The sequence below is a fragment of the Bombus impatiens genome, unplaced genomic scaffold, assembly GCF_000188095.3.
Source record: "Bombus impatiens unplaced genomic scaffold, BIMP_2.2 scf_0320, whole genome shotgun sequence".
In the NCBI taxonomy this organism is placed as follows: domain Eukaryota; kingdom Metazoa; phylum Arthropoda; class Insecta; order Hymenoptera; family Apidae; genus Bombus; species Bombus impatiens.
The window spans coordinates 1501261-1525116 of NT_176739.1; the positions used below are offsets into that span (position 1 = coordinate 1501261).

Consider the following 23856-nt stretch of genomic DNA (forward strand, 5'->3'; position numbering starts at 1 on the left):
ACACAAAATTCTGGTCTTAATAGGTGGAATAACCGCTCGAAGTTATATCTGTAATAGGGTGATCATTAATTCTTGATACCTGAATCTTTTCTCTATTTCTGTGGGATAGGATGATCATAGAATAATCTACTGCAAGCTCTGCTGATAAATGATAATTATAAATCCCATCGTTGCATGTTTTGCCAAATATAGACACGATCTATGTGCTCTAAATATAGATCCGATTTCTGTCTCTGGCCATCGCCTTTTGCTTTCTTTTCCCCTTCTCGTGTATTTGTAAAAACAACAAACCCATTCCCTGTATTTCTAAAAATCGCATGCCTTAGTTTTCCCAAAACTATTCCTCTTAAGAAGCAACACCAGAAACGGAATAATATCCCTACAGTTCCCTGTCGTCTGAAGCTAAGAATCCTAATCTCAACCGAGCATGTAGAACTCTCACAAATAGGAGGATTTAACAGCTTTACGCCTGGCTGACTGGCAAGCTCGTCACAACCCTAATTCGGTTCTGCCGACTGATAGGATTCCCTCCCTTGCCCTCTTCATTCCGCCACTCACAGTACGCAAACAATTGAGTCAAGGCTCATAAACGAGGATAGATAAAGGAAGACTTGGGAAATATAGTCAATCCGACGTACTTGCAAATCATTTAGCGGTGTTATGACTTGAGCCTCTTTCGCTACCGCTTGATAACGTTTCGCCTGATCCCCAGCCCTCTCTGCGGCTGCCTCCGATATTCCAGCCACGCATTTGCAAGCCAATCCACATAACTCCTCATATACTTCCGCTATTTCACCGAGCAGACTAGGCAGGCACTGTGACTGGTACCGTTCCGTGATGGCATTCGTGGCTTTCAATTGAAGAACGTACGCATTGTGCGCCTCGTAGTAGGCGCGTTTCAGTTCCTGCTCACTCCCGCCATCTATCATTAAGAGAGAGGCGTAGGCGCGTTTGTAATCCGCGCGGGCACGCTGCAGCTTCTCCTCGGTCTTCGCCACCACCTGCTCGTAGGCCTCGCGATGAGCAAACACCTGCAATATGGAATTTCCTTGGTTTTATCATCCTCTTTCTCCTTTATGCTACCAGACTTCTCCTGTAATTATGGTTTTAGGATTAGGGCTAAATCTCGGTTCAGGTGGAATAGTTTTCAGTTGGGATTTTGTCAAGCCGCAGTGGATTTTCGATCGTAACAGGCCTCTGAAAATCGATACTGGTTACCCAATTACTCGAGATTAATAGATTTGTTAAGAATGAAAAATTCGAATCAAGTTTCGGTTAGGTTGGGGTAAGAGGTAGGTTTGGTGGCATCATCCTAAAGCTTCAAATCTGCATTGCGCTCAGCTCTGGATCGATCGTAAATCTCAATTTTCAGATACACCGAGGTCCGTTAAGGAAATGCTCAAAGCAGTTGTATTGGCAACTTTTATCTGCTTTCGGAGGAAGCCCTTGATACCGCACGCGATACGACGATCACATTGAGCTGGAAGCAATCTCGAAGCAGGCAAACGACGCCCACGTGCAATTTCTTTGGAAGATTCTCACGTTATCGACGTCGTCAAAGACATTCAGGTGCCTTATCTTATTTTGACTATATCGCACGACAATTTCTCCCTTCAAACTTAAACCACTTTTCGCCACATTTGTAGCACATGCCATGGATTTTGAACAAAGTTTCGCTATCAAGGGCTCGTTCGATTTTCGTAGATGCAGAAATCTGAAGCGAATTACCTTTCTGGACTGAAGTTTTCGGTGGAAGCTGGCCTCCAAGGTGGGCCTAGACAGCTGCTGTTGGAGAACCGCGGCCAGATCCAAGTGAGCTTCTGCATCTGATTGCACCTGGCGCAGTAAACTTTCCCAAACTCGACGCATTCCGCCGGAATCAACTCTGGTGTCTCCGGATCGGCTGCGAAACTCGTCGACAAGACGTCGTACGGTTGCCGAGTGGCTTTCCATTGCCGCGCCCAGCTCCTGCGCGAACTCTGACACTGTGGAACATAAGTTAGGTTAGGAACATACTTAACTACAGGCTTCGATTTGGTAACAGTTGTAAGATCTCTAATGACCTTCAGTTTCTAGGATCATTTAGAACTAACGTCGAGTCTGTAGAATCGCGCGTGGACCAAATGCCGAGTTTCTAGAATTGCAGCCAGTTTTGAAGATGTAAAATCACCTAACCTAATATCGAAGTCCTCAAGTCGCTCAATACCATTATGGTTACACATAGAATGGCTAGATCTTTGAACGAGACTACAGAGTTATCTATAACACTTGGAACAAAATGGGAAAAGTAAATAGTAAATTGATCGATAGCCTGTCTCTATATCTTCCACAGACAAATCAGTTTCGGCCAGCGACGTTTCAATCTGTACGAAGCTACCGTTCGATTAATTAAATGGGACGTTTGTTTAAAACGTTTGGACGAGTGTGTCGAAGGCCCTGGTTGTTCGATGGTGGTTGCATGAAAGCGTAGACAGACGAGAGGGTGCGTAATGTCAGACACAGATCGAGTTCCGCGGTACAGGATACACGAGGCGTCGAGTTCTCTTCAAATATTTCAACAAGAACTGGCCGGCCGCTCTTGTATCAATAAACAATTACCAGCAGCGAGTAAATGTGGCACAAAGGACGCATTGTGCGCCAAAGATATAGTTGGGTAGAATTATTTCTTTCAACATCTTAAGCTTCAGCATCTTGACATTCGATTTTGAACTTCTTACAGAATTAAGCTGTTCATAGACCAAAGGGATTGGGTCGGTTTCTCGATATCATTGAAATTTTGGTGCCAAGGCGTTTCATCGATACTCACACATTTGTATCAATTTGTCTTAGCTCTTGTTCTTCGCACTTGTCAAATTTGCTATGTAGGAAGCTGAAATATGTTTCCGAGTGAAATAATCCTCCCTCGTGCCAACCGTGGTAGAGTTGTTCAAAAATAGTAGACCACGAAGAACAATTAGAGAATCGTGGGATAAATCGATCAGCTCGTTAATTATAACGATAATGGCCAGTGTGTTGATCGTACGTTAACGCGAGGCTGCTTCATTAAAAATTAACGAGATCCATCAACCGGTACGTTATCGCCTATAATGGCACTAAGCGTCAATTAGACTAATGGGCTACGTGAGTTTAGGGGATTTAGAGTAGGGTTCGGTGAATTTTAGGGATCATCAGCAAGGCCTAGTTGGATCTACAGCGAATATTAGGTGAATAACAAAGCTACGCGATTTCAAGGTTTCGGTGCTAATAGTACAGAAGGTAGTGCCTAATTCGACCAGAAATTTGGAGGTTAGTAGCAGGTTAGTATTAGGGTTCAATGTTTTTAGCTCGTTAGAGATAAGCGTATTTGCGGTGAATATTACACGAATACCAATTCTAGGTAATTTCTAAGGATTAAGATTAATGGTAGCCAAATTTGATGACTGATAGATAAGATGGATCTGGTATTGGAGTTAGCTAAGCTTAGAGGCACATTAGGAGAATTTGCTATTACATGATATTAGTGGATGACATTCGAAGAATTCCAGAAACGACGATTTTAGGAATCCGTGATAATAAAAAAGGCATTTCGCGTGCATCGACTAAATATTTACGCGTGCAACGATCGCGTGGCTCGTTGACGTATGACGGCCACTTTTAGCCGGATATACAGGCTGTTTCATGATGCACGAAATCCGAAAATAAATACGCATTTCGCGTGGTCAAATCCTCGACGTAACATAGACGCAACTTGGCCAAGGGAATTGGCAGAGTTTCCTGTCTCTGACGTAAAATCGATCGAAATTTTTATCTTTCTGACGGACTTGACGGAACACCGGATATCGTGGTACCTTTACACCAGCAGACATTTATAAACGAATTACCAAATTAGAATTTTTTACATATCAGCTAATTTAGGAAACAAAGCAACTATGGTATTCTATCGTCAAATGGCTGAAAATTAGTCATATCTTGTACTTTATGTAGGGAATAGAATCATAGATGGCGATTTTTAGGTTATGTCAGATTGTACAATTGCGTAATTGAAACATCCGATCGTAAAACAGTTCAATTACCACGGTTACATGTTACGTAGTTAACGATTAGATTCGACACAAGTGGTATACGTTCAGTTTCCCTAAAAATCTATTTTAACATTTCACCGACTTGCGATCGTGGCAGATGTCAATCGAATTTCGATACTTTAATATCGAAATCTTCGATATCATTGCTGACATTACGTTTGTTTTAACTGCACCTGCGAAATATTTCGACAATAATACCTCGTTCTGACGTGTCTCATGTTATCTCACATATCACATATTGCATGATGTACTCTCGCTGTTTTTTTTTTTTTTTTTTTTTTTTTGAACAAGTTTTGTACCGTAACGTCAGTAATTCTAATGCTAATTAAAAACCATTTGAATAATTTCCAAGCTTCGAAATAAATCACCCAAGAGATGATGGATTTTCTTCTATTTACCATAATAATTTTGTTTCGCTAAGTAATTAATTCTGCTTGACGATTCTAATCAGAATTTCTTGAATTAACGTTAGATTCACGGACAGTGAGATTTCCCGCGGAAATCTCGATTCATGGGTAAATCTGTATACAGTGCAAATTGAACTTCTTAATGCATACTATTGGTGGTGAATATCCTAATTCTAGCGTGCATAATTAATAGCATATATTAGAGGAAGAGGCGTGACAGAGCAAATTGAATTCTCTCAGTAGTGGGCAAAGTGCACCCAACGACTATGTTGCAAATCGGCTCTCACTGATCCTCTTAAGTTTTTCCATTGTGCTCGATTCGATATCAATTTTATCCGTCTGTGTTTCATTGTGTAACAAGCAATTCATCCGTTTTAATTTCATAGAAATCGAGCTTCACGCTGGAGAAACGGAGGCGTTCAAAGAAGATCGTAAGATAATTCACAAAGGGAGAAATTATGACAAGTGGGGCGGAATTTCATTAGTGAAAAAAGGAGCAAATATCTTTGATTCTTTGCGCTATGAACCAATTCGTGCATTCTGCTTGACACGTGTCTCCCCCCTTCAATATTCGGTTATCGGTTGTAACGGTAAAATAACTTTTTATAGGAATGAAATAGGATTCTCGAAATGGAACAGAGTAATTTATTTTCGCGTATGTTCGCCATAGCGAGACGCGTGTCTGGTTTTTCAGCGGATCTGTAATTACTTTATTATTTGAGTTTGCAAGGTTGCAGGAGTTTTAAATTACGATCACATGGGAAAGAAAGTCCCTAGAGAAAAACTCAATTATTACCACTGACGTTCCCCGAAACAGTGTTGCCAACGACGCGACTAGTTAACGAGCACGGAATTGACATTCAATTACGCGGACGTGTTCTAAAAATAAGGGGGCGGGCTCGATTAATTCCGCGACACGGTAAACTTCACACAGGTCTAACGAAATAAGCCAGCTTGAAATCACGCCATCAGATATTAATATTTTTCTTGCTGCGGACGAAGTTGCGACTTTTCCTGATTAACTCGCGACAGCTACCGTTGGTCCTCAATTTTGTCGGCTGAAGCAGACGAGGTTAGAAACTAAAAAAAGAAAATGTTACTATAAATAAAGTAAAAGTTACTATAGATGAGTCATATACACGTCTACGTAAATGAGCAGAAAAGTTTGGATTAGGTTACTACATTTTTCCATACTCGATCATATTTTGAATTTTGTATTACGTACAATGAAGAACCATTGATAGAGCCAATAATGGATTTCATCGTGTGGAACACGCGTAGGATGGGAATTAGAACGGAGAGTTTCAGATCTAAGTAATTTAATCGAAACTTGAGACGAATCTAATGAAATATACATTTAACACGAAGTAAAAATTTCAGTAATAATTTAATTCAAATCTAAAACGAATCTAATCGTACGTGTACATACAATTATCATATATGTATGTAGAAATACATAACCTAATTCAAACTTATGACAAAGCTAATCGTACATATATTTGTATGCATGTGTGTTTGTCGTTTTAGGTTTGAATTAGGTTATGTGCTTTTATGTACATTCGTCTCAGCTTTGGATCAGGCTACTTAAATTTTTAATTCACGTTAAACGCGCATTTGAAATCCGAATTTCAATGAAAAACAAGTGACAAACGAGCGTATTCAGATTCGGATCACCGCGTTCAACTGATTTAGAGATGATACCACTTTGTAGCGGCAATGCCAGGACGATCAGGTTGCAAAACGAATGAAGTCATTCTCCTACAATTTCATGGATTCGGTTCAACTTCAACCTCGAGTAAGATTAAAATTAAAGTGCCCTAACCTCGGCGACAATATTCGAGAAATTAATACGTCGTATGCCGTGACGATTAATAAACGGTTCAGTAATACCAACGCAAGAGAGAACCAAATTGTTCCTAGCAGCAATTTTTCAAAATGCTTAGATACATTTGATTCGTATTGCGTCATGCTTTGCAGAGAATACGAGACGCCGGATATGTGGATCGTATCTGGAAACGAAAAGAACTTAGCGAACCCTCGACTCATCCCGGAGGCGATTTGTCCCAGAAAACTTCCGACGCGTTAAAGACCCCCTGAACACGGCAACCAGCCATCTTCCTTGAATCCGTGTTGAAAAACGTTTTCTTCGATTTTTGCTTCTTATTTTCGTCGCAAGTTTCGAACGACAAATACCATTTTTAAGCGTCCTTCTCTTTCTTCCACGAGATCTCTTGTGTATCTGACATTTCGTGTACGAAAGAATACATCGCTTTAATCCTCAATTTTCAATTCTTCGGTATTAACAGATATCAAAACAATTGTGTCACACGCATCATCATTGTGCACTTATAAATCATTTTTCATTATTTCAGGATGGTTAGGATGGTTTCTTTATTGTTTATTCCTGATATATATCAAACGATGGTTAATATTTATTTATACAAATATACATTTTTTTTGTAGGAGCAACTGTGTTTTTTGTACCTGGCACAAAAATTATATCTCGGACCTAAACTAACTGTTGATCTGTTAACACCTTAAATTTCAATTTGCATAATAATCCTGATCGCCAGGAGGATTCCCAGAAGGTATTCAGCAGCGACTCGCCGAAATAATCTGCTTTCTGGTTGCGTTGAATATTGCAGGAAGTCATTGCAGGAAAAGAAAAGGAGAGATTAAGATTGGTTTGCCTAATGAATAATCATAACTCGTGTTTCCCAGACACCATTCCGCTGTAATTTTCAATTTTTTTCATATCGCGTCCTTTTATCATAAAGAAACGCTCGGAAGAAATTATTCAAATTTTCTCTTCTGTTTCTTCCGAATACTGTGTTATAAAAAATGGAGGAGAACTTCTGTTCTGTGTCAGAGACTCGTCTCAGTCAGTGTTTCTACGCAGTTTCATAAATATTTTTTGCTTAACACGAGAGCGCAAAGAAATTTCTCAAATTTCTTTTACCACAGATTTCTTCTCTTTCATTTCCATTCTGCTTAAATATTGCAAGAAATTGTTACACGCGAGGGAAGAGAGACAGACACATCAGAATTTCTCTTGGGCAATTCCTACGGTCACATTTGGCCTGACAAAAAAAATGATTGCAACGTTATAATCTCCCTGAAGCTTTTTTCTATTTTCAGAAAAAGCGTAACCAGTTCCATCCTGAAGAAGGAAGCCAAAATTAACGAACATCTACTTCCATAGATAATCACAACAAATTGATAAAAACCTAACCTCTACAAAAGTCAGTTGCTAAGGTTATGCTTATTGCAATAATGTTACAAGTCGCTAAATTTTCATTCTATTGTACCTTCGCCAGAAATAGAAAGAATTTCGCCCACAGAAACTTGTCAGAATGAAAACATTTCCTGTTTTAATCCTAAAATATCATAAGCCAATATTTCACAAATACTCCTCCTAACCTATAAAACAACGCTAAACAAGAAAATTTCATTTACTAGAAATCCTTTCGAAAAACCACATTTCTTTTCCTCGTCCGCTTAAACGTTGCAAGAAATCGATAAAAAAAAAAAAGAAAAAAAAGAAGGACGAGAGAAATGGCAGAAGGTCTCCTGATCCAGTTGCCAGGGTTACCTGCCGGTAACCTGAGCCGGTTTCGTGAAGACTTCTCGTTTAGGCGAGTGCTTTCATTAAGGTCGTTGTTTGAATACGTCTGTCTCTGCGATCGATGTACACGCGGCACCGTGTGCACGCGTCCGTGTCACCGGGTTCCTCCAGATAACGGGAATCGATTACACGGGCGAAGCGGCGTAAATAGGCTCGTTCTCCATTGCTTGTTTTACCAATGCAAATCCTCCTGTTCCTCTGCCGATCGATTTTTGCGCGTTCGTAGAAAAATGTGTCAACCTGACACGCTTTTCCCTCTAAAACGTTAAATTACTCCACCATTTGTAGAGCCATTCTCCTGAAACTTGTTGACTGTGACGGCCGAACGAATTAGTATAATTAGAGAAAAATTAGTGAGAATGCGCCCGAAAGACAAAGAGGGAAATTCATTATTTGTCTGCTCGCCTCATCGACGTTCTACCGTTTCGTACAGAAAATTCATAAAATTGTTATAAGTCTGGTGCATACGTTACTGCTGTATAAAAAATCGCAGGGAAAAAACCATACAATGGAACTATCAACAAGTTCAGATTCATTGCTGCAACAAAATTGTCAAGTGGAATATTGTACAGGTTACAAAATTTGATTAGAAGATAATTTGTAAAAAGTGCAGCGAGGATGAATGAGATATATCTCTATATAAATAAAAGTGTATTTTTATTTAGGTTTATAGTTGAAATTAAGCAAAAGCAAATTTGCACGAGATCTTCTCAAAGTTCATCATTTTATATACGTTCAGTTATAAATTAACCATTATCTAAGTTAATACAAAGAACTATTTAAAATTTAAATACAAAAAACTTTTGAATTATCGGTCATTTTGATCGCACACGGTAGGAAAATACAGGAAGTGTCGATAGGTTTAGTGTTAAATCGCTGGAAACGAGGCACGAGCGAGGATGCGGAAGAATGTCTAGTATTTTTTAGTTCTATGTAGTTCTATCTAGTTCCATCTAGTTCTTTTTTTTTCTTTCTTTTTCTCAGAGATGAGAATATTTCTCTGTTTTAGGAAATGTCATCCTCATGGTATTTTTTATTTTTTATTCATTTTAAAAAAATCTAAAAAAAAAAAATGGGTTTTTTGAAAAACATGGTGTTTTTCTATAAAGACTACGATTTTAGGCTGATCTTATCTCGCGTTATTGTCCATCTCACTTTCTCTTTTTCCGATTATGGTGATCACAATACGCGTATGGTGATTAATTGTATTAAAAGTTACAATTAAATCAGATTTAATATGAGGGGGGAAATCTTTGCATTCGATATTTCCTCGTTTTGTTCGAACGAATCTGATGAACTTTGGTACCGGAATTTCGAATAATCGATTAGGTATAACAGGTTTCTAATTACGAATAGGACCACGTCTCTAGTCAGTTTGCTATTTGACACCTTCAATTATTCACGTACGTGTCAATTCCAATGAGCAGGCAATCGATACAGCTGCGTTCGAGGCACACGAGGCACGCAGTGAATTGTCATGGATGACCGATGAATATAGAGCCATCAGGTCAATCGTAAAATAATTAGCTGTAAGCCTGATCGATAATCTGTCCACTCTTCCCGTCACAGCTTTTACTCCTCTTCCACTTATCAACTCGCGGCTGTCTAGTTCACCTTTTTTCATCTTTAACGTTTTATTTCCAATTATTATTTGGGATTATTATTATTTACAATATTTTATTTATAGTATATTATTATTGTTATATTATCGTATTTTTAATATTCTTATCTTGGCAGATTCATTATTGTTTTTCGACCTAATTTAGTTTATAATTATTGCTTAAAGATAAAATAAAATTAGAATACGTTTACAAATTTGTTTACCCAAATGTGTTTACCAAAAAATATGTTTACAAATTCTGAATTATGGAATTACAGAAAAATAATTGAATCCTACATCGTAAAAATAGCATGCTATAAAGAAGAAATAAAATTTCTCACATAAAAAAATTAATATCTAATAAATAAACGTTCCCCTATTTATATATTTATCCCTGTACATTTATTATTTGTTATATATTTGCGTTAAACTTTCTTCAACATAATCGAGGAATAATAAAAGCTCACGGGCTTTCGTCTATATCTCAAGGTTGTCCCTTTACATCCAATTCTGAGCCAGCAAGGGACCACGAGCAAGATAAATTACATCGTTTCCTATCAAATGGTTTGTCACACTGTAATCCTCAGCAGTTCGAAAATTTTATTGATCCGAGACAAGGAACAGCAAGAAATCAGGAAGAAAGTTTTTAGACTGCAGATAAGTGACACTAATCCGATCACTGTCTGTCTTACTCTACTTCAGGTCAGACCACCGACCTATTCCACTAGTTTGAGCACTGCCTGTCCCGTTCTACCGATCCAATTCTACTTGTCAGACTACACAGAATGTAGTTAAGAACAGCAAACAGCCAATGAAATGCAATGAGATTTCACTTATCTAACACACACGTTGCCATCAAAATGTGCTACTTTTCAAGAGCTGCATATAGTTTTCATCAAAACTGGACTCACGTATTGGACTAATATTTAGGCTGCAGATTCATTTGCATTTAACTGCTTGCTATACGATATACACTGAAGATATTACTACTATTACTGAGGCCCCAATATTTAAATCTGCAGATGATACACATACAACTTAACTGCTTGCTATAATTTGTAATTCGCGCAAGAATCACAGTAACGTTAAAAAATATTACTTGGAATTATATCATTCAAAATACGTGTCTATAGCAGCGGTTTGCAATCATTTTTCATCTCACGGCACGTATAAAGCGATTGTTGAGATTCTCAGCCATTACAATGAATATAAATATTTGCTCCAAGACGCAGCATTTACAGAACTATTGTCATTTTTCTTTGACGATCTAAGGGATGGAAGATGGCGTCTTTGAGTGAGTAGTTTAAAAATTGTTGCGGTACAATGAAAAAGAGAGGAAAAAATCCTAGGTTTGTGGGGACGAGCGTGTCGAAGGTTCGGATCCAAGACAGCAAAAGACGAGCAGATTCTTAACTATTGAACACTCTAACGAGGGTAATTCCTAATCCCTGGCAAATAGACATCAAGCTTATTTGCCTCGCCAGAGGCGATATCGATCGCCCTGTCGCATGAAAATTGACGTGACAGGGTTAATTGAAAGGGCGGGAGACGTTAGCCCGCGGGAGTTCGACTATCGAATTCCAAAGAACCGTTAATTATGCCCGTAGCTAATAACGAAGATAATAAACGCGAGACGTCGTCTCAAGTTTCCTGGATTTCACGTTTATCGTACCTCTGTCACGTCAATCAAGACCGAGGTTTATATTCGATTATATTTAAACGCGTTTTCAATGGATAAATACCGTGGCTCATATATGGCCACGAAGCAGGCCGAGAAATCTTTTCGTATGCTTCCCATTAAAATTGTGGCAATATGGAAGAACGTTATCTATTTTTAAGACCAAATTTCGTTTTAGAGGAAACAGAGTTTGATCGTGTTTGATCGTGTTTGATCAAGCGTTGGCTACGCATGTATTTAATGGATACGAAGAAGGCCAAGAAATTTCTTCGTATGCTTCCCATTAAAATTGTGGCAATATGGAAGAACATTATCTATTTTTAAGACCAAATTTCGTTTTAGAGGAAACAGAGTTTGATCGTGTTTGATCGTGTTTGATCAAGCGTTGGCTACGCATGTATTTAATGGATACGAAGAAGGCCAAGAAATTTCTTCGTATGCTTCCCATTAAAATTGTGGCAATATGGAAGAACATTATCTATTTTTAAGACCAAATTTCGTTTTAGAGGAAACAGAGTTTGATCGTGTTTGATCGTGTTTGATCAAGCGTTGGCTACGCATGTATTTAATGGATACGAAGAAGGCCAAGAAATTTCTTCGTATGCTTCCCATTAAAATTGTGGCAATATGGAAGAACATTATCTATTTTTAAGACCAAATTTCGTTTTAGAGGAAACAGAGTTTGATCGTGTTTGATCGTGTTTGATCAAGCGTTGGCTACGCATGTATTTAATGGATACGAAGAAGGCCAAGAAATTTCTTCGTATGCTTCCCATTAAAATTGTGGCAATATGGAAGAACATTATCTATTTTTAAGACCAAATTTCGTTTTGGAGGAAACAGAGTTTGATCGTGTTTGATCAAGTGTCAGATACGCATGTACTTGATAGAATTTATAGCTCCTCAACTGCAATGTAGCCTCCAGCTTTAATCCAACGTAGAAAGGAAATGAAAAAACCAACTGTCTGCAACCGGTTGAAAAATTGCCTAAAAAAATGTGCAATTTGAACTGGACTAGGACACATTTTTTGGCACACGGGGGCAGCAACGCAGCCAGGACGATTTATAGTATCGCAGTTCGTCCCGTCTACTCGGATATCGTGGGGAATTACAACCGTGTAACGTATCGCCGAGATACGTGGACCATGGGACGATCATTTCCAGGGAATGTGTGGTGACGCGCGGCTTACGTGGATCAACAGTGAAATATGATGGATGGCTGCTCGATTAATGTGACCGGGATCAAGTAATCCGAGCCTGATCTTCCTCGATCTCCGACTTTCCATCGCGCTGTGAATTATCGCGCGGACACATGAAACCTGTTAACGCCACCGGCAAAGCTTTGTTTTCGATTCTTTTCAGCTTGTTGTACTCGGAGAATGTTGGAGGATAAAGAATATCCCAAGAAGCTTCTTCTACTTTAGTCCTGAAAATCTGGTCTTCTCTGGTTTCAGATGATTTTGTTGCAAATGTAGTTATTGAAAAGTCCTCGCTGTTAGGTCAGGAATTAAAAAATATCCCTGACAAGTTGATCCATCACGCGACCTATTCTTCCATAAACTTGAAGATAAGCTGACCTTCGAAGGTAGACCTGACCCACGTACTCGAAAATCTAAGCTACGCGACCAGCCACGAGTTTTTCAAAGTTCCTTGCTACATAAAGTCAGAGCTGTAATCTATTTTCGGTGCACGTGTAGTGACAACAACTTGGGGGAATGCAAACGTCCCATGGTCAGGAAGTGCAACAGTCGCGCGACAGTTGATCCGCAGCCAAAATTTCGCTAATCGTCGAGCGAGCCACCAGTGGCCATGAATCGTTTATGGCAGCTGTACAACGGTTGACTGAACTGACATAGAACCTGTTAAACAAAACGTTAATCAAAACGTTACCCACACGATTTCATATAAATGGTCCTTTAAATCGCACCATTTAACTCAGACAAGTGCGTCACTGGTGAAAAATCACCGAGGACACGTAACGAGTGATAATCAGACATTTAGCTGTATCCAAAATACATGCAGCATAACCTCGAGAATATTCAGTGTCCCAATTCTCATCGGGATCAAAGGATTTCTTTCGACGTTCACCCTAAATTGCGAATCATCCTGTGGGATCAGTGAAATTGGGGATGAGATGAAGTGGATAGCACGTGCATTAAGACGGCATTAAAATTCGTTCAGTAGCTTTAGAGGTCGCTAGGACCTCGCGAAGATATGAAACAATTACGCGAGAGTGGAGGGCACAGAGGACAATAAAGGATTCAATTTGTCGGGTAGAACAAGAAACAGATAAAGGAAAATAGCGTTGTTAGTCTGATTCTCTAGCCAGTTTGCAGTTTCAACTGTTTCAGTCGAGGCAGACAGAGTTGATTTGGCGAGCACCGTGGGTTTTACCACTAGGAGGTTTAATCCAGGATCGAACTTCGCTCAACGAAAAATTAAGAATCGTTGAACGAAGCAGCAGGACCAGGAAATAAAATTGAAATTCCTGGATTCAGATGCAGGATCAAACTCTGTTAAAGTTTACTGTATCGATCATGAGATTGGAAAATGTGAAAGCAGACTACAAATAATGCAATAGACAAAAACAAATCATTATCATTGGCGTAATTCATTCATTTGTTTTTCAATTTTAGTATGAACCGATTAAATTAGGATTAATTTTGGATCAGTGAAGAATTAAATACATAGAAGTATAATGAGTTTGCGATAGTACAGTAATCAAAGTTTGTCAGATCAATCATGAGAAATTAGGTGAGACAAAGCGTATATGAAGACAGATCAGTTCCTCCAACTTTTACAATTTAAAATGGACTTTAAATAAATTCGCGTAGCGTCTAATGAGGTTTATTAATGGATACATTAGTTCAGTTCAAGCTAGGAGTTGATAAAGAATTGACAAAGAAGAATTAAAACTAGAAAGCTTGGAAGTGGTCAGATCTAGTTTTGATGACAAAACCAAACTCTATCCAGCTGGTTGTAAGATACCAAAGAATATAGGTTAGGGCAAACGAGGCCAAAATATGGGGCAACCTAGTCAGCTTAGTCAAACAAAATAGTATATTAAGATAGATCTGTGTCGGTGATGCAATTTTCCCACTTTTCATATTACACAACGTAGTCCAGTTTAGTTCCTGACAAATACTGTTGGATTTCCCAGGGATTATTTACTAGAGATTAACCTAGAATTAATCTAGCATCAGGGAACCCGAAAATAAATCTGTCAATAAGCTTGAAATAAGTTCCTCAAATCAGATATAAGACTGACAGGAGTCCCGATAGGACTCTATCAGATGGGTTATAAGATACCAAAGGTTAGGCTAGAAGAGATCAGGACTAAATTTGGCAACCCAGTTAGCCTAATTAAACATCAGAATGTACGTTGTTTGAATTGGTTTTCACACTAGACAAGGGAATCCAATTCAGTCCATTAAGCCTACCACTAGATAAATTAACCTAGAACCAATCTAGACTCGGAAAAGAACTGAACCATCGATCAACAGAGACAAACAGAGAACCACTCGATAAACCTGAAGATTTCATATATTACATACTTCTGATAATAACATCGGATTTATCAGATTATACTGCAGAGGATACAGATTAGGTCTAACAAGGCCACAATATGAGGCAATCTCCGAAAAGATAAATCAGTTATAAATAATACAGTTATAGAACAAGGTCCAATTCAGTTTATGCCAAATGCTATTGGTCTGGCCACTAAAAGGATTACCCTATAACCAATCTGAGATTAGAAAAAAGCCAAACACGCTAGACCCTAGAAATAATCTGTCAATAACCCTAGAGGTTCCTAAGATTAGGTATATTTTGTACGACATAGAGAGAGAGAGAGAGAGAGAGAGAGAAGCAGAAGATGTCGTATTAGCTGCCAGGCGATAAAGGCGAGGCTTCCTGTCAGTAATGTCTACGAAGGATTAAACTTCTGACATGGTTGGATCGCCACAGATAAAGAAAAGCGAAACTTGGCTAGATTACACGCGGAAGATCCAACTTCCGTGGATTACAGCCCAAGGCCTCGACTCTCCAGGAGTTCTCGGTCTCTTGGTTTCCTAGAGGCTTGGCTAGAGCGCGCGGTAATTGCCCCGATAATTTTAGCCGAAATCTCTTGAGTCTCATCCTTGATATCTGGCGTCATGAAGGCGACTGTAATTATAGAAGGAATGACGAAGTTCTCAATGACGAAATGGCCCAGCGATGCACCCGGAAAAGTAGGTGATTCGTCCTTCGGCCGGACGTCGTCTACTTTGGCCCAATTGAATCACCGCCACGCCTGGAATCTGGGGCCCTTTGCGACTGAGACATAGGCACTTCCAATAGTATTTGACGTAAGGTGAAACTGGACTACATCGTGTAATATGAAATGTGCAAGAACAGCATCAATTACCCTGTTCTATTCTGGTACACTGCTTTGTTTAATTAAACTGACTACTGGGTTGCCCTAAATTCTGGTCTCGTCGCACTAAATCCCTCATAACCTTTATGGAAGATTAATTCCCATGGGGGGAGCGAAGAGTCGTATAGCGATATTTTTGGATGCTGCTGATCTAGAAAAGATCGTTGTGAAATTGATGTGGAGAACAGGGACAGTTGGATGAGAGGATCCTCGAACGTTCAAGCAGTTCAGTTTCAACGTTTGAGTGCAGTCCTTTAGGTCAAGTGCTGTCAGCTTCGTAGAATTCGAGTGTATTAACCGATGGTTCGAATTACAGACATTTTACTGGGTTTATTTTATATTGCTTAACCTGGATTTGATACTTCCATTGTTTCAGGACTAGATGGTCTGATTTTGTTGCTATGCTAGAAATCGTGTACAGGGTGTGACAGGAGAAGATCACTCCGTAGACAAAATTTAGTTGAAAACATCCTGAATATATTTTGCATATTCCAGCAATTTGAATAAGAAAGACTTCTAATAAAGTAACTATTGCAAAACTCATTGTTTCCTTGCATTATCTTCTTTCCTGTATATTTTTCATTCTCCTTTCTTCCGTCCGAGTTTTATTAAATTCTCAATACCTTCAACGTCAAAGTTCTGCTTCCGCTCGTTCGAAATTTTCATATCTAATTCAAATGGACAAGCAACTTCATTTCCAAGATACCTCGACCCACATTCCTGTAATTTTTCCTAAAACTTCCAAGTGAACATGATTGGCAAAATTGGTTTACCGATACCGGCAGATTTTATCAAAGATTCGAAAGCAGCAATTCCCTACCGTTGGACACATTCTCAAGCAGAGCGAGCCAGGAAAAGGTCAACCGTCTATTTAAACTGTTCATTATTATAAAGCTTAATGGGGCTCCATTAATGCAGCTGCTGGCGAGGATAGAGCAAGTAATTACAGTGGCATGAAACTTCCGTACAATTTACTCAGTTTCCTCCTCTCTTGTTCGTCCGTGTTAGCTCGCCATCAGGACCATGTCACTTAACAAATTAGTATTTGCGATACTGTGTAATCATCATTCGATAGGTATCACCGTGTCGATATGTTTCACCGTACTCTTGAATCCCTCGATCGATTCTCCGGGATTGAAACGATGCTGGCAGAAACGAACACACAGGTCTCGTTCGGTAACACATTATGTTGGCTAATGGGAGAGCAAACGATGCTTTGGAATACCATTCGATCTAGCCAAGTGCATGGGAATATTGTACTGATCAAGGCTGACCAATTTGGGCTGTGGTATCACGTATAGCCACGATAGCCAATACAGTCGTGAATTAAAGCACTGACTATCGGATAATGTTTTGAAAAGGCAGTTTATCGAAGATACTGCGGTTTCAGTGAAATTTGTATGGCAGATGAATTGATGGTGAATATTCGTTGGCAATGATCCACGCTGAAAACGAAATAGTCTTCAGGCCTAACATCAACCAAACAGAAGCTAGCTAAATGGTTAGCAGTTTAAACACTTCGAACCTAACCTAACTCTAAGAATATCCACTAGGAAGCAGGCACAACCGCATTGAGACGAAACACAAGTTAATACTAACTCGTGCCAAATGGACCGAAAGTGTGATCTAAACTGAATTCTAACCTGCAAATAATCTACATCAATCTGGTTTAACCTAATTTAACTTACCTCATCTGAAACTAATTTCTGTTTAAACGACCGATCCAGTGATATATCTGCTCCAAACCCGTTATAACTATTATTGTAATTCAAAATCAGATTTTCGTTGCTTCGTCCGTAATTTCCTTCGCTAAATCCAATTAATAGCACGTACGATCAATTTTATACGAATTTCGTGAAACGTGACGCGGTTATGTTTAAATTAGATTCGAATTTCGATTGAGTTTAAATTACATTTCGCTTTCTTTTGCATATAGGTTAGGATTTATTGCGTTGGCAACTAAGTGATTGCGGGCGTTGTCATTAGGTGGTATTGACAAAATCCGCAATCACTTAATTGCCAACCCAATATTTGGGGTTAGGTTTACATTAGATTCGCAGTTGATTTCTAGGTGTCTCTGATCCTACTTCAATAGTAATCAGGTCAGCTTTTGATTACGTTTAGCTTACGTTAGAAGCCAACTTTCCCTCTGAACCTTCAATCGAATCTTCCACAACTCATGCCAATGTTTCGTATTATACGAGCAACGAGGCATTCAAATTCCCGATTAGAACGTCCGAAAACGAAGTTTCTGCCGGGAATCCGTAATTCTAATAAGATTGTACGCTACGCCCTATCAATTATCGTTACAGATCGATTGATTTATCAGCAGACCATGGCTGACCATAATGGCATTATTTAACGATGTTATTTCGTCCTGTCGTTTAATCGAGTTTCCATGTAAGCTGAAACCTCGCCACGGCTTCTGCCTACGTTTTCATTTTTAGAAGCCATCCTAAATTTTATTATCTGCCTAATGGCCCCGCTACGTTTGGCTTCGTTGTTTACCGTTTCGAAAGAGTTCGCAGATTTCCTGGAATTCTTCTTTTTATCGTTTTTACAAACAGTATCGTTCGTTTTATTGTTGCGGTATGTCGTAAGTGTTTGCAACGTCATTGCAGAGATCATTTTTCACATTTTTTCACAGGCAATCTGGATCTTTTATCTTCGGCCTATTTTTTCTTCTTTTTCTTCTTTCTTTACTGTTCTAGGTTTTCGTGCAACATAAAAATATAAAAAAATTTTCGGCTACTTGTCGACGTTTTTATCGTAATAGATGTAATTTAAGTGAAACGGTTGATATCTTCTTTCAATGAAAATAGAAGAAAAAAAAGAAGATGTAAGAGAGTCCAAGTTTGATTATGATGGGTTAAGTTGCAGCATGAGTTATGGATGAGGGGATGGTGTTACATGATATTCGACTCTGAAATGAGCAAGAACAAACTTAAGTATTCACTAAGGGTTTCTACCCTTTTTATTCTTCATAACTTTTTTCTCTTCCCAACCTTATGTTTCTTTCCATCTCTTCTTTTCATTTTCTTCCTCCTCTTCCTCTCTCTCTCTCTCTCATCCTTCCTGTTTCCTCTTTCTTTATTTTTCTTCCTCTTCTCCACGTTATTTCTATTATTTTTATTACTTTACTGTATCTTCTCCGGGATATAGAGACTTCTCATATTTACACAAGAGGTTTTCAATTGTATATTGAGAAAATACTAAAATCTCTATTGCACCAAATCCTTTTCACATTAAACTCTCTTACGTAACGCGGATTCTCTGTGGAAACGTCTTGAGAGACCTTAAAATTGTCGGTTTTATGCCACATGAAATACCTCACCTTTATCATTCGGGTGAATACATGTTTTTCGAGGGCACGTAGTATTCCAGCGATCCAAATCCACGTTAACCATATTATTTTTTTTTTCTCATTGAAAAAGAAAAAAATTCTACAAAGAATAATGGCCAGCTTCACGGAGAGGAATTATTCAAGCATGTACAGATTTTGAAACCGGTCGACATTAATTCGTTTAATTGCGGTCCCACGATACTCTTCTGAACTTTTCCAACGCTCCAATTATTCCATAATATATTTTACGAACCGATGGACTTGCCGAAGCGGATGAAATCGATCGGGAAAAACATCTGGACGAATGTGTCGCAGCGAATGAATTTCGCTTTAATTGCTGTCAGAGAGCTACGCTTATCGTGGTCGAGTCGCGGAACATTTTCCACCCTCTTCGTGTCTCTTATCGCGATCAAGACACGTTCAATTTTGAATCGTTCAACTATTGAATCAGCAGCGGAAATGACGATGGGATTTCGAGGTTTCCTGATGTGTTTCACTATCACCGTGTCGTTATTTTATACAGGGTGATTCATGTAACGAGACGCGATTACATTTTACATACAATTTATATACAGCCGTCGAATTGTGTCTTTGAGTTATAGCTGAGTATAGTGATTTACGTTGCGTTAGTAAAATTATTGTATAGTTAATTTTAACAAATTTAATTACTGAGACTTGTAGAGTTTAATTAAACTTTATATTGTGTATTCCACTTGCAGAGTAATTGCCCCGAAAGAGGGAAAAGCAAGTGGAACAAATTCATAAAAACAACGGAAAACTCGCGGAAAATTCTCTGAAAATTCTCTTCTACAGGTGACACAGACTCAAACATATATCCAACATCAAACACCACATGAGTCCACGTGAAACAGCTGAGGATGAGCTTGACCAAAGAAACTGCCTGCTACCAAAGAAGCTCCACTTGCAGCGCAATTGCCTGGAAAGGAGAAAAGAGCCACTCTAAACAGCCTGCGGAGACCAAGTGCTAAAAACCAGCCTAAGAAAGTCAAATGAGCCGGGTGAACCAAAAATACCTGCAAAGTTAAAAAAAGCTGCAAACGCTCATCTCGTATTCTTAATCGACACCCGATTCTTATCTCGGTCCAGGCGATTCGACACGGTGATATCGTCATACGAGATGTGTCCAGGTTGTCCGAAAAGTTTCTTTCGTTTTATAAGGAAATAATAGACGCACTAATAGAATTAGAATAAATGCCTAATTCAATAAAATAATATAAAACAGAAATTGTCGTTCATCTATTATCATCCTTATGAAATGAAAAAAACTTTCTGGACAACCTAATATATTCCATCCCCTTCCTATCTGGCTGTGCTATTGTGTAAACCAGATTCTCACCACTGAAGGGGAGCTATATCAATGGCCCTACCGACTGGCAAGACCCTCCCTATTTTTAGTCAAAAGTTACGATAGCAAGGTATATCCACAGGCCAGACATTTGCCTGATACAGCACTCCTGCACTCGCTTGTGTATGTGATACGTTCTCTTCCGATACACGCGCGTATCTTTGCAATTGCGTCGTCTATCAAACATAAGCAATCAGACCTGCCAGCATCCCCTCGTCTAATCGTCTTCTCCCCTCTGCCTCGTATCCTATCATCAGATACGTATCACATATACCTGCCACGACACGTCTACCTTCGTAAGACCGCGTAAAAGAGCTGCTGGAACGAGGATCCGGGAGCAAACAGGGGGCTTAGCTAGGCAGGCAGTTGTGAGTCCCTCGGCTCCCCTATCAAGATGGACTACATCCATAATGCATAGCGGTCGCGTGTCTCGCGCTTGGAATTGATAGGAACGAGGGGAGGGGCGAGGAGCAGTAGACTGGTCGAAGGTCGGGGGAAAGATCCAGCGCTGGTAGGCTTGGGGGAACGCAACGGAAACGAACCGGTGCCTCTCCGTCGATGTAACACGGCCAGAAGGTGTTGGAGTCAGGGGTTGACCTGAATTCAGGTGGGCTGAATCAATACCGCGCTCGTTCACCTCGCAGTTACCGTGGCAACCAGACTCCTTTATTAAATATAACCTGCACCGACCTTTGCTGTACGAGCCCGTTAACCTTCCGGGTTACACCTGCACACAGTCAATGACCTACGGATACAAGAGGGAGAGGGCCTTGACGGAGGACAACGAACGATGCTCCGTCTTTTGTACTTGGCTCTTTCTCTCTCATTGGCGAGTTACGATCGGCCCGACCTTGGCACCCGTGAACCCAAGTCGGTGCCAGCTTTCAGGAAGTACATACTCTGTCTCTGTCTGACTGTGACGCGCGCGCGCTACCTGTTCGTGTTATGGCTCAGTTTAGACGGGATTAGAGGAGCGTGTAACGCGATTTCGTGCCTTAACAGGGAACAAGGAATTGCAGGTTAGGCATTGTTCTGATAGTTGGTGTCTATTGCACTTGGAGTTTGGAGATCATCAGATACGTAACTTTGGATGGTGTCTGTTTTACGAACACGTGTTTTTGGGTGCTGTTGGTATCTGTATTGGTTCTTGGAAATAGATTTCTCGTAGGACACCTTTTCCACTGGGATGGCTAGCAATTTGTTTTATTATCCGATCTTAACTTTTAATGAATAATATATTGAGTTTATTAATGTATCATTTTCGGCTGCATAGCTAAAAAGTGTGGTTTAGAGGCTACATCAGGTGATTTGGATTTTGTAACGTATTTCCCAATAATCGTGGCATTTAGACTTTCTGTCGTGAGTGAAAATCCGTCTAAAAACTTGGCTGCAGTCTTCTCGTTTAGAAAGCAGACTCCTTTTAGAAAAACCTTGTTACACGTTCCTCGAAGCTTACATTGTGGCCTTTGCTTAAACGTCTGCTTCAAAAGAGGCGAGCACTGAGATTCTGTTGAGAGCGAGTCTTCACAATAACAAGTCCTTCAACAATTTCTATTAGAAATACCTTGTTATACAAAGGATTAATGTGAAATAATATGAACGAGAAGAGACTCGTTGCTCTTTAAACAGTGGAGCAAGAGCTTCTGACAGGACTGTCTAGCCAAGTGGCTAGCCAATTAACAGGTTAATGATGTCCTGATATGTAAATTTATATCTATTCTACGTTGTTCTACTTGCAAACTCCGCTGGTCTACTTGGTCCACTTGGTCTACTCAAAGGTATACTCGAAGCTTCCTCAAGTGGCTACCCTTAGTTACCAGGAATCAGTTCACTCGGTGATCCTCTGACTCGTAGCTTCGCTTCTTGACCTACTGCATCTATTTTTCTTTCACTCCACTTCCCACATTCTACCGATTCACTTACTTTGCTTAGAGATTTATGAAACAGTTGCCAAAATGTCAGGGGTTACCGACCACGAGACGTGAATTTGTTGTTGGACCATTCGTGCGATTAAAACGCGCTTTCCCTGGAATTCCGACGACTGGCTAATTTCAAGCGTAACTTTCGTTAGCGATTTGTCGTATAGATCAGAGGATTTTATTGAATTCCTCGGACAAACAAAAAATTGCAGAGGAATGCGGAATTTTACGTGGAAATTAAATATCCTCTATTGTTCGAGAGTTAGACATAGTTGAAAGACTATGTCTCGATGTCCAATTTCGAAAGTTTGCCAGGATCCAAAAAGAGAATCGATTTACATGGAACTCTACGTTCCATGAAATTCCATTAGCCAACGTCCGGAATAATAACGACATCCGTATGGTCGGTAAAACGCTTCAGCGGATCCGATTTGAATGAAATTACATCGGGATGAGCAATAAAAATTGCCTGACACCGTACCTTCGATTCACGTGCATCGTTCAATGAACACGGATTGATCGTTGTCACTAGTTTCGAAATCGAGTGCTCTAGAAGGAGATCAGTAGAGTCCAAGAAACTCTAAAAGTTGCCACGAATGACGCCGAGAAGCTCCAACAGGTCTGAAGGTTGTCTGAGAGACCTCAAATGGTAATAAAGTACTGCAAGATGTCCCCAAATGGCTACGAGAGACTTCAAAAGATCTCAAATATGTCTGCAAAGTTCTGAAAGACAATAAAAGATCTCAGGAGATCTTTATTTACCATACGTCCTTGCGTTGCATGTATTTGCTTTAACTTTTCGCAACATTTTATGATCCATTTAATCGAAGAGAACTTTATAATAATAACCTTGAATGGTATTTACATCGAGTCTCGTTACCTACTGTAGGTAATGTAGTTGATAACGTTTTCGCTAATTTCGCATACACGCGCCGCTGTTTCCCGTGGAATAATTAGAAGGGAAGCGCCCCAGCGCCGGGGGAAACGATTTTGAGAAAGTTGCGATACGAGTAAATTGCTTGTGATCTTGTAAATGTTTCGCTCGAGTGGAGATTAATCTTGGTCACGTGGCTGCAATTTGGTTGAAACCAACGATCGTGTATTTGGTTGCAGATGGCAAGAAAATGAATTTCCAGATAGATATTCTGGCTAATTCACGTCGTTCATTCGGTAATTTGACGAATAAGTGTTCGAGTACAGGATGATTCACAAGACTGAGACAAATTGTACTTTTAGGAAAATTCAGTATACAGGAGGATTTGATCTTCAAAAGAAAAATATATTTTACGAGACTCTGGCACCTTTCGCAAGAAATAAAAGATTAAACTGAATAGAACAGAGAAAATTATACCGGGTGTTTCACAAACTTTAATGTCAACGTCATACAAATTTAAATGTTAGAAACTGATATAAAAAATACTATTAGCAATTAGATAAATAAGT

At 39.5% G+C, this 23856-nt stretch overlaps 1 protein-coding gene across 5 annotated transcripts in view; it reads right to left on the reverse strand.

Annotated features, from left to right (window-relative positions):
* The window catches only part of LOC100745535, a 56849-nt gene that overhangs the window by 20882 nt on the left and 12111 nt on the right, over positions 1-23856 (reverse strand). For all 5 annotated transcript variants that reach the window (XM_033320597.1, XM_012385290.3, XM_033320598.1 and 2 more), the window contains exons 2-3: positions 1729-1985; positions 639-1031 (exon numbers count right to left, since the gene is read on the reverse strand). In XM_033320597.1, the coding sequence (XP_033176488.1) occupies positions 639-1031; positions 1729-1985 (650 nt within the window). The remainder of the gene's footprint in view (positions 1-638; positions 1032-1728; positions 1986-23856) is intronic.